Consider the following 15499-nt stretch of genomic DNA (forward strand, 5'->3'; position numbering starts at 1 on the left):
CATGTGTACCAATGCAGCCTCACCTGTGTTCACCAATGCAGCCTCACCCATGTCCACCAATACAGCCTCACCCTTGTCCACCAATGCAGCCTCACCCGTGTCCACCAATGCAGCCACACCCTTGTCCACTGATGCAGCCTCACCCGTGTCCAACAGTGCAGCCTCACCCTTGTCCACCAATGCAGTCTCATCCGTGTCCACCAATGCAGTCTCATCCGTGTCCACCAATGCAGCCTCACCTGTGTCCACCAATGCAGCCTCACCCTTGTCCACCAATGCAGCCTCACCTGTGTCCACCAATGCAGCTTCACCTATGTCCACCAATGCATTCTCACCCGTGTCCACCAATGCAGTATCACCCATGTCCACCAATGCATTCTCACCCTTGTCCACCAATGCAGTCTCACCTGTGTCCACCAATGCAGCCTCACCTGTGTCCACCAATGCAGCCTCACCCGTGTCCACCAATGCAGTCTCACCCATGTCCACCAATGCAGTCTCACCCGTGTCCACCAATGCAGTCTCACCCGTGTCCACCAATGTAGTCTCACCCATGTCCACCAATGCAGCCTGGCCGTATCCATCATGCAGGGGAGCAGAAGAGCATTGCTGGCCAGATCATAAGAAAGCCGGGGCACATTACTGGAACAGCTTTGATTTGCTGTGTATTCTCGCAGCTCCGCTTCCCATACAGCCCCGCCCCCTTGATACACATCACTCATCCTGGGTTGGATGGGTGATCTGTCTATCAAATTCCCTGGGACCAGGGGGCGGGGCTGTGTGTGACAACGAGTGTGAGGAACACTTGGCTATTGAAATGAAAGCCACTAGTGATGTCCCTTGCACTTTGATCGTCCAGCCGGCTCTCTCTTCCCCTCCTCGGGAACTGGGAAAAGGACTCCCATACAACCCGCTGGCTGGCAGTGCTCGCTCCCCCCTCGCTCTCAGGCAGCCCTTCCTCGCCCCCCAAAATTCCCTCGCAAATTGCGAGCAGGCGAGTGTAATTTTTTAAGGCTGCCTATTGTATAGATAATATTGAATCTTTATTTTGGTTTGGTTATTTTTTTTATTTTTATTATTGCATCGGTATGATATCCTTACACCAAAGATTTTTATTTTATTATTTACATTTATGTGACATAGATCAGTCACACATTATAATAACACACACATTTCAGTAGCTGTAAAAGTATTTTTAAAATATTCAAAATGCATACATTACCTGGACCAAGACAAAAAAGCGTTTTTTCCATCTTTTCCACACATTTTTCCCAATTGCCCATAAATACCTAGGGAACAATTGAGAGATAACACATTAACAAGTGCAAATTAATTGCTGGAAGGTGTCTGATGATTACTTGTAATAAGACCAACAGAGAATTTTTACAGAGCTTATCAGGAATGAGAAAAAGTCATTAGCTGTTTCCAGGTTCTGTAAAACACAAAACAATAATAATAAAGAGCTGTAGCTGTTACGGCATTAGCTCGACCTAAAAGGCTACAATACCCATTGATTCGGGAACAATTACCAAGGTGGGTTTTATGTCTTCACACCACAGTTTGAGCCCCTCTACCACTTTAATGACCTAAAGAGGACCTGTAGGTGGCCCAAAAAATTATAATACTGGTAAGCCAAAAATCCTTTTTTCACAGCAAATTTAAATATTGATCTCCGTTGCTGGGTGCAGCTACCTTATACACATTGCAGTATCTATACTTTTTAATATATATATCTATTTTGTTTTTTATTTTCTATTTTGCTCTGGTTTGTCTGGAAATAGTTTGATTGATTTAATAATATAATTTCCTATGAAGGACAGGAGGACAGAGTCTCATCTGTTTAGATACACAATGCCCATTGCTCTTAGAGAGATGCCTACAGACTGGTCCATTTCACGTCTGGTAAATGATCCTGCAGAGCAGCAAAGAATGAACTGAATGCTGAGCTCAGGGATGAACTTTTCTGCAGGCTCTACAGGAACTAAAATGGGAATAATGTACAAACTGAGCTCGACACATTTTATATCAAGCAAACCACAATATGACATAATATCTGACATTATTGAGTGCTGTAATATTAACACCTGGAAGGTTTAAAAAGCTTGGACCATTGTAAGTGTGCATATCCCATACCTGACTGATCACTGAAGTAGCCGCCGCTACTACAGTGTCAGCAGCAGTCTTCTGGGTCCATTGCAAAATGGCTGCCCCAATGCATAGTGACCACAGGGGATTGCTTGCTTGGCACTTCCACCATTCAGAGAAAGCCTTGTTTTCTAATGAATACTAGGTCTCCTCCAACCGAATGAGATGGAGATCATGTCTTGATTGCCTGTCGTTCCAACTCATTCAATCAGAAAACCCCATGTATTCAATGAAAAAAAAGAAAATACTTTCTTATTATTTATGTGGTTGTAACCCTAAAAAAAAAAAAAAAAAAAAAAAGATCCTGTTCCTTTAAGATATGGTCTATAGCACAATGCTTGTGCCATGCAATTTGTCTCTTTCTATGTTGTAATATACCTGGTTGATCCTGCCTGTTCCTGTGTCACCCTGTGTGAGCTAAACATGGTAATCATGGCTGCTGAGCCACGATACCGTGGTCAGTTTATGTGTCTTCGTCATCCCGCTCTCTGCTCTGAGTCTCTCCCCCTCCGCGCCCCTCGCGCCGCTATTCTGCTGCAGTATGCACAGAAAATACTTGTATCGCCTCTGGTTTAGAACCCTTTCACACTGGGGGCGTTTTGCAGGTGCTATAGCGTTAAAAATAGCGCCTGCAAACTGCCCTAAAACAGCTGCTCCATTCACTACAGTGTGAAAGCCTAAGGGCTTTCACACTGGAGCGTTGCGCTGGCAGGGTGTCAGAAAAAGTTCTGCCAGCAGATGAATTCACCACTCCTCCCCATTGAAGTCAATGGGGCAGTACTGCTATACCGCCGGCAAAACGCTGCTGTGGCGGCGTTTTGCAGGCAGATTTAACCCCCTTTTGGCCACTAGCGGGGGTTTAAAACCACCCCGCTATCGCCTCTAAAATGGCGGTAAAGCTAAAAATAGCGCTGCTTTACCGCTGACTCCCTAGGTGGCACAGTGTGAAAGGGCTCTTAAACAGTTTTTGACTACAATGTTATCCTATGTGTCCATGTACATTAGGACGATTACAGGCATATTTTAAGCTCAATGATTAGAGGCAGGAAAAAAAAAACCTTCCAGTTTGTGTTTCTGATTGATGCTTTCTGGCAGATAAAATGCAAAACTCTCCTAAACTCATCCAAACTATGTACAAAAAATGCTGTAGATGAGCATTTTTTTTTCTGCCATGATGATTTTTTTAAGCCCAGTGTGCATGCAGTAGAGCTGCAAGATTCTGGCGAAAATGAGAATCACAATTTTTTTGCTTAGAATAAAGATAACCAGTCTCGTGGCGTAACATCATCTTTCACATTAACCAAAAAAATTGGGCTAACTTTACTGTTTGTTTGTTTTTTAATTCATTAAAGTGTATTTTTTCCAAAAGAATTTGCGTTTAAAAGACCTCTGCGGCTCCTATTGCTATTTGTTGAAGTGACCTGTCACAGGAGATCCGCTATTGCGGCCTTTTTACTCTATAGTAGCTCATTAGGATCTCAGGGGTCATAAACTTTACGAACCGCCACCTACTCTTACCCCTACTCGGGATGCTGGTTTAACTGACAATCTGATGTTGTGTTTATTATTGTACTATGCATCATCCTGTGCTCTTTATTGGAAATGCTTTGTTCTCCTTTTTATTCCTTTTTCCCCTCTTTTTGTTGACCCCCTCTTGTTTCTGTTCCCCTCTTGTTTTTCTTTTTGCAATTAATAAAACTGTCAGTTTTCAAAAAAAAAAAAAGACCTCTGCGCAAATACAGTGTGACACACAATATTGTATATATATATATATATATATATATATATATATATATATATATATATATATATATATATATATAATGTTTAGGGGTTCTAAGTAATTTTCTAGTAAAAAATACTGATTTTAACTTGTAAGCAACAAGTGTCAAAAAAAAGGTTTAGTCTCTAAGTGGTTTAAGTGGTTAAATTGACCTCATTTACAAACAGAAGTTCATTCCTTTGATCTAAAAGAACAGAAGATCAGGTTGGATAAAAACCAAAGATTTAAAAAAAAATAAAAAATCTCAAAACCAGATTTTTTTAATTTCCATTGGATTTTTTTGATTTCAATCGTATTTTTTTTATTTCAATCGTATTTTTTTTAATAACATGCTTTTGGAGTACAAATTTATCCAGAGATAGTTTTCTATTTAAGATATATTGGTAATTTAGTTTATTCAGCATGAAATGAAACTTAGTTATGTAGCATGAGGCTGTATATTCTGCAATATTTACATTTTTGGTAAACCTATTCAATTATTCCAAGCTCTGCAAGCTGAGATAACATGTACTGCATTGATGCATTCACACAAATTCACAGTAACCATGAGACAAAACAAAGTTCAGGAATATTTCTATATCCCATTGCAAATCTATGTATACTACAAACTGTATGATTGAATCGGTTCTGATATTGCGGTTTTACTAACCTGACAGCTTATTATTCTAAATAGAAAACCTTAATTTTGTTTGCAAATATTGAAGATTCTAACTATCAGCAAGAATAAGTCCTTACAATTAATGAGCACCTGTCATTTCAGATCCATCATGGCAGCGCCTGTTACCAGGCATCCAGTCGCCTGCTGCCGCCATGTCCCTCACCTTGTTGTGTCACTGCCGCATCACCAACTGTCCCATTAAAGTGAATGAGACTGTCAGTGAGTCAAAAGCGGGTCAAAGGAGGAGCCACCGCGGGACAGAGATGACAGCTGCTTTTTAAAAATTATGATTTATGAAGTACTAGTGATTTAAATAAACTTGATTTAAATCAAATCCACCCTGGTAAAGATACAATTTTTCCGTTTATCTCTGCATAAGCGATGTTGTGAGAAAGTTTGCAGGCTGCCTGTTTTTTGGGGTTTTTTGACAGCTGTCGGCTTGAGCAGAGAACTCTTTGCACTGAATCGAGGAAATGCTTTTTTAAGATCGGGAGGGGGGTAGAATCGCGATCTCGATTCTTTCACTTTAATTGCGCAGTTCTAGCATGCAGCCATAGCCTTGTCATTTTAGAGAAAACACACAGACTGTAGTTAACTGTATAAACCAGAGGGCATACCAGTAAAGTCACAATGTGACTTTACAAACACTTTAATGGTGGAAAGGCCACGCAAGTGATCCCCTGTGGACCAATATAACTGCAGCTGTAAAAGAGTAATCGAGGGCTACGGTGATGAGGCTATAAAAGAGCTCATATCTCAGTGCTCTAGTGCTATAAGAAGTAAGAAATATTAGTGTTTTTGCTGTTTGTTGAATGTTCTGTGTGGCTCCAATAAAAACACAGCTTCCATAATGCTAAATAATAACATGCATACAAAACATACCATATGAAAAACCCAGAGGTTCAAAGCAGACCTAGCAGTCGCTGGGTTCCCCAGCACCCCCTGGCTGTATTTTGTCCTATTTTTTTTTTTTATACTCACCTTTTCCTAGGCCAGTGTTCCATCAGAATCAGTGACCCATCAGATTAGGTAACAGAAGTGACGTTCGTCACTACACCATGATGGTCATCTTGGTACACCCCACACTCGGCTGCAGTAAGATGCTGCAAGCAGCATCTTTGGGGCAGTGCAGGAATGGTATTCCTACCCATTGAAATTAATGGGCAACGCTTTCAAAGCGCCTTAAAAGCGATGTGAAAGCAGCACTAACTGGCCACTTTTAACCCCTTTTTAACACCTTCTGGGGGGTTAAAAGCGCCCCGACAACTGCCGCTATAACAGCCTTAAAGTGCCGCTAAAACTAGCGACGCTTTAACGCTAACGCCTGCACTGCTCCAGTGTAAAAGGGTAATAAGCCTGCAATAAGAAGGCGGCAGCAGACATCTTTTTACACCCACCCAAGTCTTGCATTTCACACTTATTTTTACCAGCAAACTGAGCTTATATAGTGAAATACAGTATTCTGAAATCCGTCAGACTGTTTTGATGTTGAATTTTAAAAGCAGCCGTGTTCTGCCAGATTAGCAAACCTATGAGATCAGCAGGCTTGTCGCTGTGTTTAAAATTCAACATGAAAATAGTGTCACGGAATTCCAAATACTGTATTTTACTATATAAGCTTACTTACTGATAAAAATAAGTGTGAAATTCAGTGGCGGCCTGTCCATTAGGGGTGCCCAGGCACCGCCTCCTCTCTCCACGCCATATGCAATGCTTAGATTCATGCATAGTATGAATCTATCCACAGGCACCATGGCCACCCCCTGTTCATGCTTCTGGTCCCTTTCAGGGCACCGGCTGCATGAATTACAGCGGCAACGCTTTTTTTAAGCACCTGATTAGAGCCAGAGGCTCTAATAGGCTTCAAAATATTGTAGGTTCGAGTCACAGAGAATGCACTCTGATCCCACCCAGGTGTGTTACAACAGCGAATGAAGATTCGCTGTTGAAACACTGATCCTCAATACGTTTTCCGCTTGGCCGAAAAGAGATGACTGCCGATTGGCCGCCGAGGAGGGGGGAGGAAACAGAAGCCACCGCAGCCGTGATGACCCATGGAAAGCAGGAGAATGGGATGCCGCCGCCAAGCAGGGGAAGCCGCCGGTGATGGGGTAAGTGCTACAGACCGAGGGGGGGGGGGGGTTTGGCATACTGTTTCCCCACCAAAAATTTCCACCGGCCGCCACTGGTGAAATGCAAGACTTGGTTGGGTGTAAAAAGAAACCTCACTTCCGTTGCTTATTCTGATGGGTCATCAAATCTGACAGAACACCAGTCATGTAAGGTGGTATAGGGTCCTTTTCAGTTCCTCTCCTGTGATGGGCAGTCCAACAGCTATGTAATTACATCAGCACTGTTCTCTGCATCCTGGTATTTCAGTGCAAGGCACTGCCACAAAGGTGATGCCTCAAAGGGTGAGTCTATAAACCCTGCATGCACAGGTTGTTCTCAGTCTTAGGGGTTCAGCTACATGTTCAAATACATGTTATTATATCTTCTGTATAAGACAGACCAACTTCTGTTATCTTTAGCTAAAATTTCCCTGCCTGCTAATGTTCATATCTACCCCATATGACCTTCATTGTCCAGCAAAATAAGACATTCTAAAGCGTAATACACAAGGGGCTGCATGGCGGGCGGCAACGGCCGGTTTAATAGAAAACCTGCCATCATTTGGCCAGTGTGTAATGCAGTCGGTCCAAAAGAAACCGGGCATTCTGTCCAAAGTGCATGACCGAAAAAGGTCTGCAATCAGCTCCCGATCAGCACTCTCAGCCAATGGCTGAAACCGCTGACCAGAGTCTTCTGGCGGGGGTCTGTCCCCCTGTCAGAACACAATAGCATGGCAAGGGAGATCGCATTGGATAGTTAATACAGCGGCTCCTCCTGAGCTTTCAGGATTTTTCGTTCAGCACTGTTGTACTAGGCTTAAGGGCTTATTCACATGTGGCTCAGGATATCTAATTGCTGGTGTTCTAAGAGAGATAACAATGTGATCATTTTTTGTGTCCCAGCAGTGTCCAAGTTCTCAGGAGGCATGGCAGAATGGTTATACTCCATAATTTTCTAGACTACGGGTGTTCAACCTGCAGCCCAAGATGCCTATGAATGCGACCCAACACAATATCGTAGACTATCTTAAAAATTTGTTTTTTTTCTTTTTTTGAAGGGGAGGGGGGTATTTTGGTAAAAATGGGATTACACTTAGCAAACACAAGCAGCCGAAGAAAAAATTTACAGTGTATTTATCTTCTCAAAGAAAAAATATTTAACTCTTCACAATCACGCCTTATTCATGTCATCAGTTTTCGGCAGCACCTATATAAGAGCAGAATAAATAATTCTACACGTAAAGCAGAAAATATTTTTATAGTCTAGTACTGTCTGCATGGAATCAACAACTACAGAGAAGATAATATAGAATCACGATAAATGGACATGAGACATGATTTATTGAGTAACTCTTCACAATTTGTTGAGTACTTACCCACAATGTTTCATGTTTTGTGGTTTATCCATTCGAACTGCTAACTTTATTTTAAGATCATGATCAGGGCAGTTTTTGGACACTGCCATTTTGTGCCACTCTGATTGTTTGGGACTGTTGGGTGTTGGGTGTAGGACGACCTAAAATATACACAGAAACAGAAAAAAACAACAGACAATCCGTTGGAAGAAAGAGCGGGTGAGTCTACAGGAATGAGAAAAAAAAAGTGTTGCATGCCCTTCAGTGATTAGCACTCTTGCCTGCAGCCCTGAGGTTTAGACTTCAATTAACAATAAGGGCGCTGCCTGCATACAACTCATAAATGACTAGGGCAATAAAGATAGCTGGTTTCCCTTCTGCTCAGACCATCACTACCCCCTTAACCACACCAAAAACACACAACAAGTTAGAGTTAAAAGGTTATAGCGGGCTTATTAAAGGGGTTGTAAAGGCATAAGGTTTTTTTATCTTAATGCATTCTATGCAGCAGCCCTCCTTAGCCCCCCTAATACTTACCTGATGTCCCTCTCTGTCCAGAGATGCCCACGAGTGTTTCAGCCATCTACGATTCTCCTTCCTGATTGGCTGAGACACAGCAGTGGCGCTATTGGCACCCGCTGCTGTCAATCAAAGTCAGCTAGCCAATCAGGGGAGAGAGGGGGTGGGATCAGGACTCTGTGTCTGAATGGACACAGGAAGCTGTGACTTGGCTTGGGTGACCCCATAGCAAGCTGCTATCTATGGGGGCACTGAACAGGAGGGATGAGTCAGGATAACAGAAGAGAAATCTGAGAAAAGGAGGGTGAAGGCTGCTTTGTGCAAATCTACTGCAACAGAGCAGGTAAGTATAACATGTTTACTATTTTTATAGGAAAAAAAATAGCCTTTACAATCACTTTAACAAACTGTAAAATCCTCCAGCCGCAACAACCACTGACTTGAAGACAACAAATGCAGACACAACCATATCAACTACTGGGAGCTGAACTGTCCCACGGATGGGTTCCTACATTGTACATTTGTGTCCCATACTAATCTACAAGGACCTTGTACCCCGCTAGTCGCCATAACTCAGCCATACCAACCACAAAATAGCTCACGAGGAATGAGACAAGCTAGCGGGAACAAAGGATGGGAAGTTCCCCCAACTCAGCTCCCTTTTGACTGAGGATATCCTGGGACCCCATTACTGGCCACCCCTCGCAGCTCCACCCATTTCTACTTGGCCCAATATTTGAGTAAGACTTTACCATTTGAGTGTCAAGGGTATGTCATTTTGGCTAAAAATCTTGATGCTAAAATGTATAACTATTTTCTATCTTAGAAATTTTGTGTAACATTGTTACGTTGATATATTCCTTACCCGTCCAAGTTCCTTATCCTCCAGCGCCAGCACTCCAGTGCTCTCTGTAAAAAGCTTGACCTTGACAGCAGGCAGCGCATGTGTGGTGCTAAAGTCCCCCTGTGTCCCCCAGCTGCAAAACAACAAATAAACAGTAGTCAACATGCAACTCTATGCTATGCAAATCAGACAATGGGTTAAATAAAAAAACGACAATATAGCACAAAAATGTGCTACAACTCAGTGACAAGAAATGTGTTAATTGTCTCTCTAGTTAATGTGAGACAGATGTCTGGGATGGTAGTTTGCTGCTAAGATCTTGTAGGTGCAAGATGTTGCAGATCAGCAGTAGCACAACTCATATTCTTTATTAACCAATTTCTAGTAACTAGTATTTATGTGGGTATTCAAAGCTTCATTAACAGTGGTTGAAAAAACAGAATATAATTTAGGCTGGGGGTCTGAGTGACCAATCCTCAATCCTGTGGGAGAAAGGGTGATAAGTCACCTGCTCCCACCCATCATGGGCAAAGCACAGGTTCTCTTTAAACTTTAAGTGCCCTCTAAAAATTTCCAGAGGTGGGATTAAAGCAGAATTCCTTAGCAAAATCTATTATGGAAACCCTTTTCCCTTGAACTAGTGTTAACAAAACAAAACTTTGTCTTAAAAAGAAAAAGTTATCATGAAGGTTTTTCGTTGCAGAAGAGACATACTGGGGGTATTCATAAAAATTGTTGGAATTCCCTTGCACGTCCACATCAAAATTGTTGGTGTTTAAAACAAATTCATGTATCTGTTGGAAAGAGGTACATAAATCTGTCTTAGAAGGTGGCGGCACTGAAACTGGAGTGTGCATACCAAACACTCTGACAGACTCTCTCCTCAATGCAGCTTAGCTTTACTGAGCTCGAGCCTCTGTAGCGCAGGTGGGCACATGGCCAAGGAGTATTGTAATGTAGTGGGTGAAGCCTGATGGGGAACTAAAAGATCAGTTCCCCATCAGGTCCGTGCTTTTAAATGACAGTGCATAGCAAACATTCTGGTTATGGAGTTGGGTGGGTGGAGTCTGATGTGAGAGACTAGTTCCTAATCAGGTCCAGTGTTACCTAACATTGGCCAAATATGGGTTACCATATTTGGATAATGAGGTCACCAGTATTCACGGACCCTTTGTTTATATTAATCTTTTGGCTAGGAAATCTCCTGGTCAGCAGCTGAATGGGGCCAGGGATGAATCACTGGTTGCTAGGAAGCCAGCAGTCACCAGTGTCCTAGCAACCATATGCACTCTGTGAGAACTTGTCACATCTGAGCACTGATGTCCCTCTGAATGCCAGCTTAGAGTTTGTTTAAAATACCACCAGTTTCCTAATCTGCAAACGGACAGCCATAGAGATAGATTTCAAAAGTTGTGGGAGTAGGATGTACCTGAATCTGCCGCACGTGTCAGTACTGGTACCAAAACTGATGCAAAGGCTTGCCTGACTTGAAAAGCAGGTGGTTTTAAAGTAAACTACCACCAGAAAAGTGTTGTGGCAGATTTACTGACTTCTTCTGCAATAAATACTTCTTACCTGCTAGCTTACAAAATCATTTAGAACGTACCAGTGGGCAATTTCACTATGCCTTGGAACCAGGGTGAATTAACTCATAAATGTAGGCATGGGAGTTAAGTTATTCCTGGCCAGCCAATCAAAATTGCCATAGATACCAAACAAGGAAGAAGACCGGGCATTTGCAAGTGAGTTCAAAGACATCACATTGCTGGAGGGAAGGTGAGTATAGTGGACTTACTTTACTACTTTAAACCCTACTCCAGGCAAAACCTATTTTTTTTTTGGGGGGGGGGGGGGCAACATAGAACAGGTAGAAATTCAACTTTTTTTTTTTGCTATCTGTGCTCCCATCTGGGACATCTTTCTTCACTTCCTGTCAGGCCTTAAGTTTAGGGGAAATCCTATCTGTCAGTGGACAACATTTATGTTGATAATGAGGAAGCATTAAAACCTCTGTCAGGATTTTATCGCTGTCTATGTCCTGACTAGGGGGATTTCCTCTCACTTGCCCTCTCTGACAGGTGTGAAGAAGAGCAGGAAGAGAAAATAAATCTCTGTTGTAAGAAAACATCTGAATTATGACAGAAAAATCCCATCGATGGAAAACCAGACAGATATTTTAACCCTTCCCAACTCTATCCAATACCCAAAAAAAAAAAAAAAAGATTTTGACTGGAGATGAGCTTTAGGCCTCATGCACACAGGGCACTTATTTCCTCCCCTGGGTGCCTTTGCTCCTGGCAGGAAAAAAGCAGTTTAAAAACCGCTTCTAAAGCCAAATTTTGCAAACGTGTTTAGGCGCGTTTTGGTGTCCATTGACTCTATTGGGTAGCATTAATTTATTTTGGCTATAGATATGAATGAATGCTCAAGTGTTAAATGCGCCACATTTAGGTGTGTTCAGTGTTTCTTCTGCCCATAAAGCTCCTCTCTTGAACGTGGTGGTGGTGCATTTTTTTTTGGGGGGGGGGGGTGTTTAGCCTCTATGTGCTCCTCTTCTAATATGCCTGGGAGACTGCGAGGTATCTTTACAGGCTGAAAAACAGGTCATATGCCTACATTTTTATGTCCTGCGTGCATGAGGCCTTAAACTGTCTGTAGAAGTACTACTACAGAATTTCAAAATCTTGTCTTCCTGAAATGCAAACTGCTGAATTCTTTAAAAATGGAACAATGGCAGAAGTTTAGAAATGGTGCAAACACTAACCTGGCAGGTAAGCAATGAACCAAAGGATTAGAAGGGGTAAATGATTAATTACCCTACCATTTTTTGTGTCCTTGGTATTATTTTATTTTATTTTATATATATATATATATATATTGTTATTATTTTGCTCTTTAACAACTTTAACAAATCACATGTTGCAGTCAACAGAGAACAGCCTTCATAACACAAGAAATACATAAGAGGCATACAACACAGTATAATAGGACTGAAGAAAGCCTCGTCACCAACACGAATGGAGATCTTCTGTCCACCTCTTAAAAAGCCACACAGCCACCCCATTGCAAGAGTACATTACAATGGAGACCCACATAAAGTCATAGTCATTTCCTTGGTATTCTTATTCAGGTATGTTCTATCCCCTCTGGTATGCAGACAGACACAGTGTTCTATCTGACAAAATGTTCTACATTGTGACAGTTTATAAACAAAATCAAAGCAAAAGTGGATTTTTTTCAGCATTAAATTTAATTTCTTCAAACTGCATTAAAAAAACATCAGGCTGGAAACTTGGCAGTGAGTTTTGATGGATTATGAATGACATTCAGTTTGTTAAAGTGCTGTATATCATAAACAATTGCCTTTTTTTAATATAATACTGTTACAATTTTTTTTATCTTTTGTTGTATCTTGGTTCTTCTGGTCTCCTGCAAACTTTTACTGTCTACATGCAATTCAGCAATGGCTTTATAGGATTTCTCACACTGGGTTTCCTGATTGTGACATCAATCAGCTATGTTTGTGTAATGTGTATTGAAACAGTCACTTGTAGTTTCCACTGGAAGTCTATGTCATAGGTAGGGATGAGCTTCGTGTTCGAGTCGAACGTACGTTCGACTCGAACATTGGCTGTTCGTGCGTTCGGCGAATTCCGAACGTTTTGGCCGTTCGCGTCAAAATTCGAGTGACGCGCGCGCGGACCACAATGCACTGCGTTGGCGCAGTGCATTGCTGCCCGATGATTGGCCAAGCATGCACTGTGACCCCGCATGCTTGGCCAATCGCAGCGCCGGCAGCGAGGAGAGCCATGATTGGCCACAGGCATCCTGCCTGTGGCCAATCATAGCTCAGGCTGTGTAGTGCACGCCCCACACTATATAAGGCCGCCTTTAAGGCGGCCTCCTGTAGTGTGTTACTTTGCATCTGAAGCAGTGGGTGTTCTGTGTACCTTCAACACAGTACACACCAATCGTTTTTGGCTGATTTCCTATCTTGCTGCTGTGTAGTGGTTGTTGTCTGTGCCCTGACTGCAGTATACACCACTATATTCACCTCACCTATATAGCTAGTGATCTAGCTTTAACCACTTAACAACTGCCCATTGCCGATTAACGGCTTCAGGGCGGTTGTTTAACTCAGAGAGGCCGTTAATTAACGGTCTCCCAGAATTCTGCTCTCGCGTGCCCCGAGGTGTGCGCACTCGAGAGCATCCGTGACCGCCGGGTCCATAGGACCCGGCGCATCACGGTAAACGGCCGCTCATAGCGGCCGTTTACCACGTGATTGCTCCGTCAAATGACGGAGTGATCACTTGGAAACAAACCGGCGTCATGTTATGACGCCTGTTCCTCCCTCCCCTTTCTGTACCGATCGGTACAGCGGAGGGGAAAGAGATCGGTGTCAGCAGCGATGTGGGCTGCATCTGCAGTGCCCACATCGCTGCTCACCGAATTTAACCCCTCAATTCCCTGCCAATACTCTGCAATACCAGTGCATACTCTGCAGTACCCTGCCATTACTCTGCAGTACCCCGCCATTACTCTGCAGTGCAGTACCCCGCCATTACTCTGCAGTGCAGTACCCTGCCATTACTCTGCAGTACCCCCATTACTCTGCAGTAACCCCCATTACTCTGCAGTACCCCCCAATACTCTGCAGTACCCGCCATTACTCTGCAGTACCCCCAATACTCTGCAGTACCCTGCTATTACTCTGTAGTACCCCGCCAATACCCCGCCAATACTCTGTAATACCCTGCCATAAATTGCCATACCCAGCCATACTCAGAGATACCCAGCCATACTCGGTGATACCCTGAAATACCCAGCCATAGACGCCCCCCACCCCTCACCGCCCTCCGGTGCTTCTACCAACTCGCCAGTACGATCAAAGCCAGAATCTTTTTTTTATTTTTTATTTCAGGCTTCCCAGCCTAGAGGTGAGATGTGGGGTCATATTGACCCCCCAGATTTCACTGTAAAGAGGACCTGTCACCCCATATTCCTATTACAAGGGATGTTTACATTTCTTGTAATAGGAATAAAAGTGATCAAAAATATATTTTTGGGAAAAAAAATGTCAAACTAAAATAAATAAAGTAAAATGAACAATAAAAAAATAAAATAAAAATTAAAGCGCCCATGTCCCCATGTGCTCGCATGTGCCACACATGTGAGGTATCGCCGAGAATGTTAGAGCGAGAGCAATAATTCTAGTCCTAGACCTCCTCTGCAACTCAAAACATGTAACCAGTAAAAAAATATTTAAAGCGTCGCCTATGGGGATTTTTTAAGTAGCGACGTTTGGCGCCATTCCACGGGCATGTGCAATTTTGAAGAGTGACATGTTTGATATCTATTTACTCAGCATAACTTCATCTTTCACTTTATGCAAACATTGGGCTAACAAGTGGTTAATAATAGAGCTTGCAGTCAGTAGTGTTAGGAGATAGTGCGTGCTGTCTGCGTGCTCTGTACCCAGTACATACCGCTATAATATAGGGCAGGCCCCTACTTTCAAACATCCAACTTACAAACATCTCCTACTTGCAAACGCAAGGAGACAGCAGCAAGTGAGATGAAAAAAGATGGACGACAAAACAAATTATACAGGGGTGATAACCCTTCCCTATGTTTTCCAAAAAGCTTAAAGATAGTTTTTTTGACTGGAGCTACACTTTAAAAATGTATCGGTTGAAAATGACAAACAGATTCAACTTAACACAACAAACCTACACAGTCCCTGTCTTGTTTGCACCGCCTGTATACTGCTGTTCTGAGTATATAGGGCCTGGGGGCCACACGCATTTCCTTTTTTTAATATGGGTACGGGGTTCCCCTTAATATGCGTACAAGACCCAAATAGGCTGGTAATGGGCAGGGAGGGCTACCCATGCCATGTTTCTCAATGATTTTCAACCATATTGCAGGAACCAGATATAACATTAAAACCGCAAGCAGTTTTAAATGGTGTTATTTCCGTTTAATGTCATTTTGTGCAGGGACTGTTCTAAACACGGGAAACACGTGGCACTTCACAGGCATACTATAGACACCCCGCAGGCACCATATTTAAAGGAATAT

General features: G+C 42.7%; 1 protein-coding gene across 23 annotated transcripts in view; it reads right to left on the reverse strand.

The window, feature by feature from the left end:
* Window positions 1-15499, reverse strand: part of CADPS (calcium dependent secretion activator) — a 624105-nt gene that overhangs the window by 286617 nt on the left and 321989 nt on the right. For all 23 annotated transcript variants that reach the window (XM_077451917.1, XM_077451920.1, XM_077451911.1 and 20 more), the window contains exons 7-9: window positions 9437-9548; window positions 8074-8213; window positions 1223-1289 (exon numbers count right to left, since the gene is read on the reverse strand). In XM_077451917.1, the coding sequence (XP_077308043.1) occupies window positions 1223-1289; window positions 8074-8213; window positions 9437-9548 (319 nt within the window). The remainder of the gene's footprint in view (window positions 1-1222; window positions 1290-8073; window positions 8214-9436; window positions 9549-15499) is intronic.

The sequence above is a fragment of the Lithobates pipiens genome, unplaced genomic scaffold (genome assembly GCF_037356315.1).
Source record: "Lithobates pipiens isolate NorthernLeopardFrog02 unplaced genomic scaffold, aLitPip1_a1.2 Scaffold_23, whole genome shotgun sequence".
In the NCBI taxonomy this organism is placed as follows: domain Eukaryota; kingdom Metazoa; phylum Chordata; class Amphibia; order Anura; family Ranidae; genus Lithobates; species Lithobates pipiens.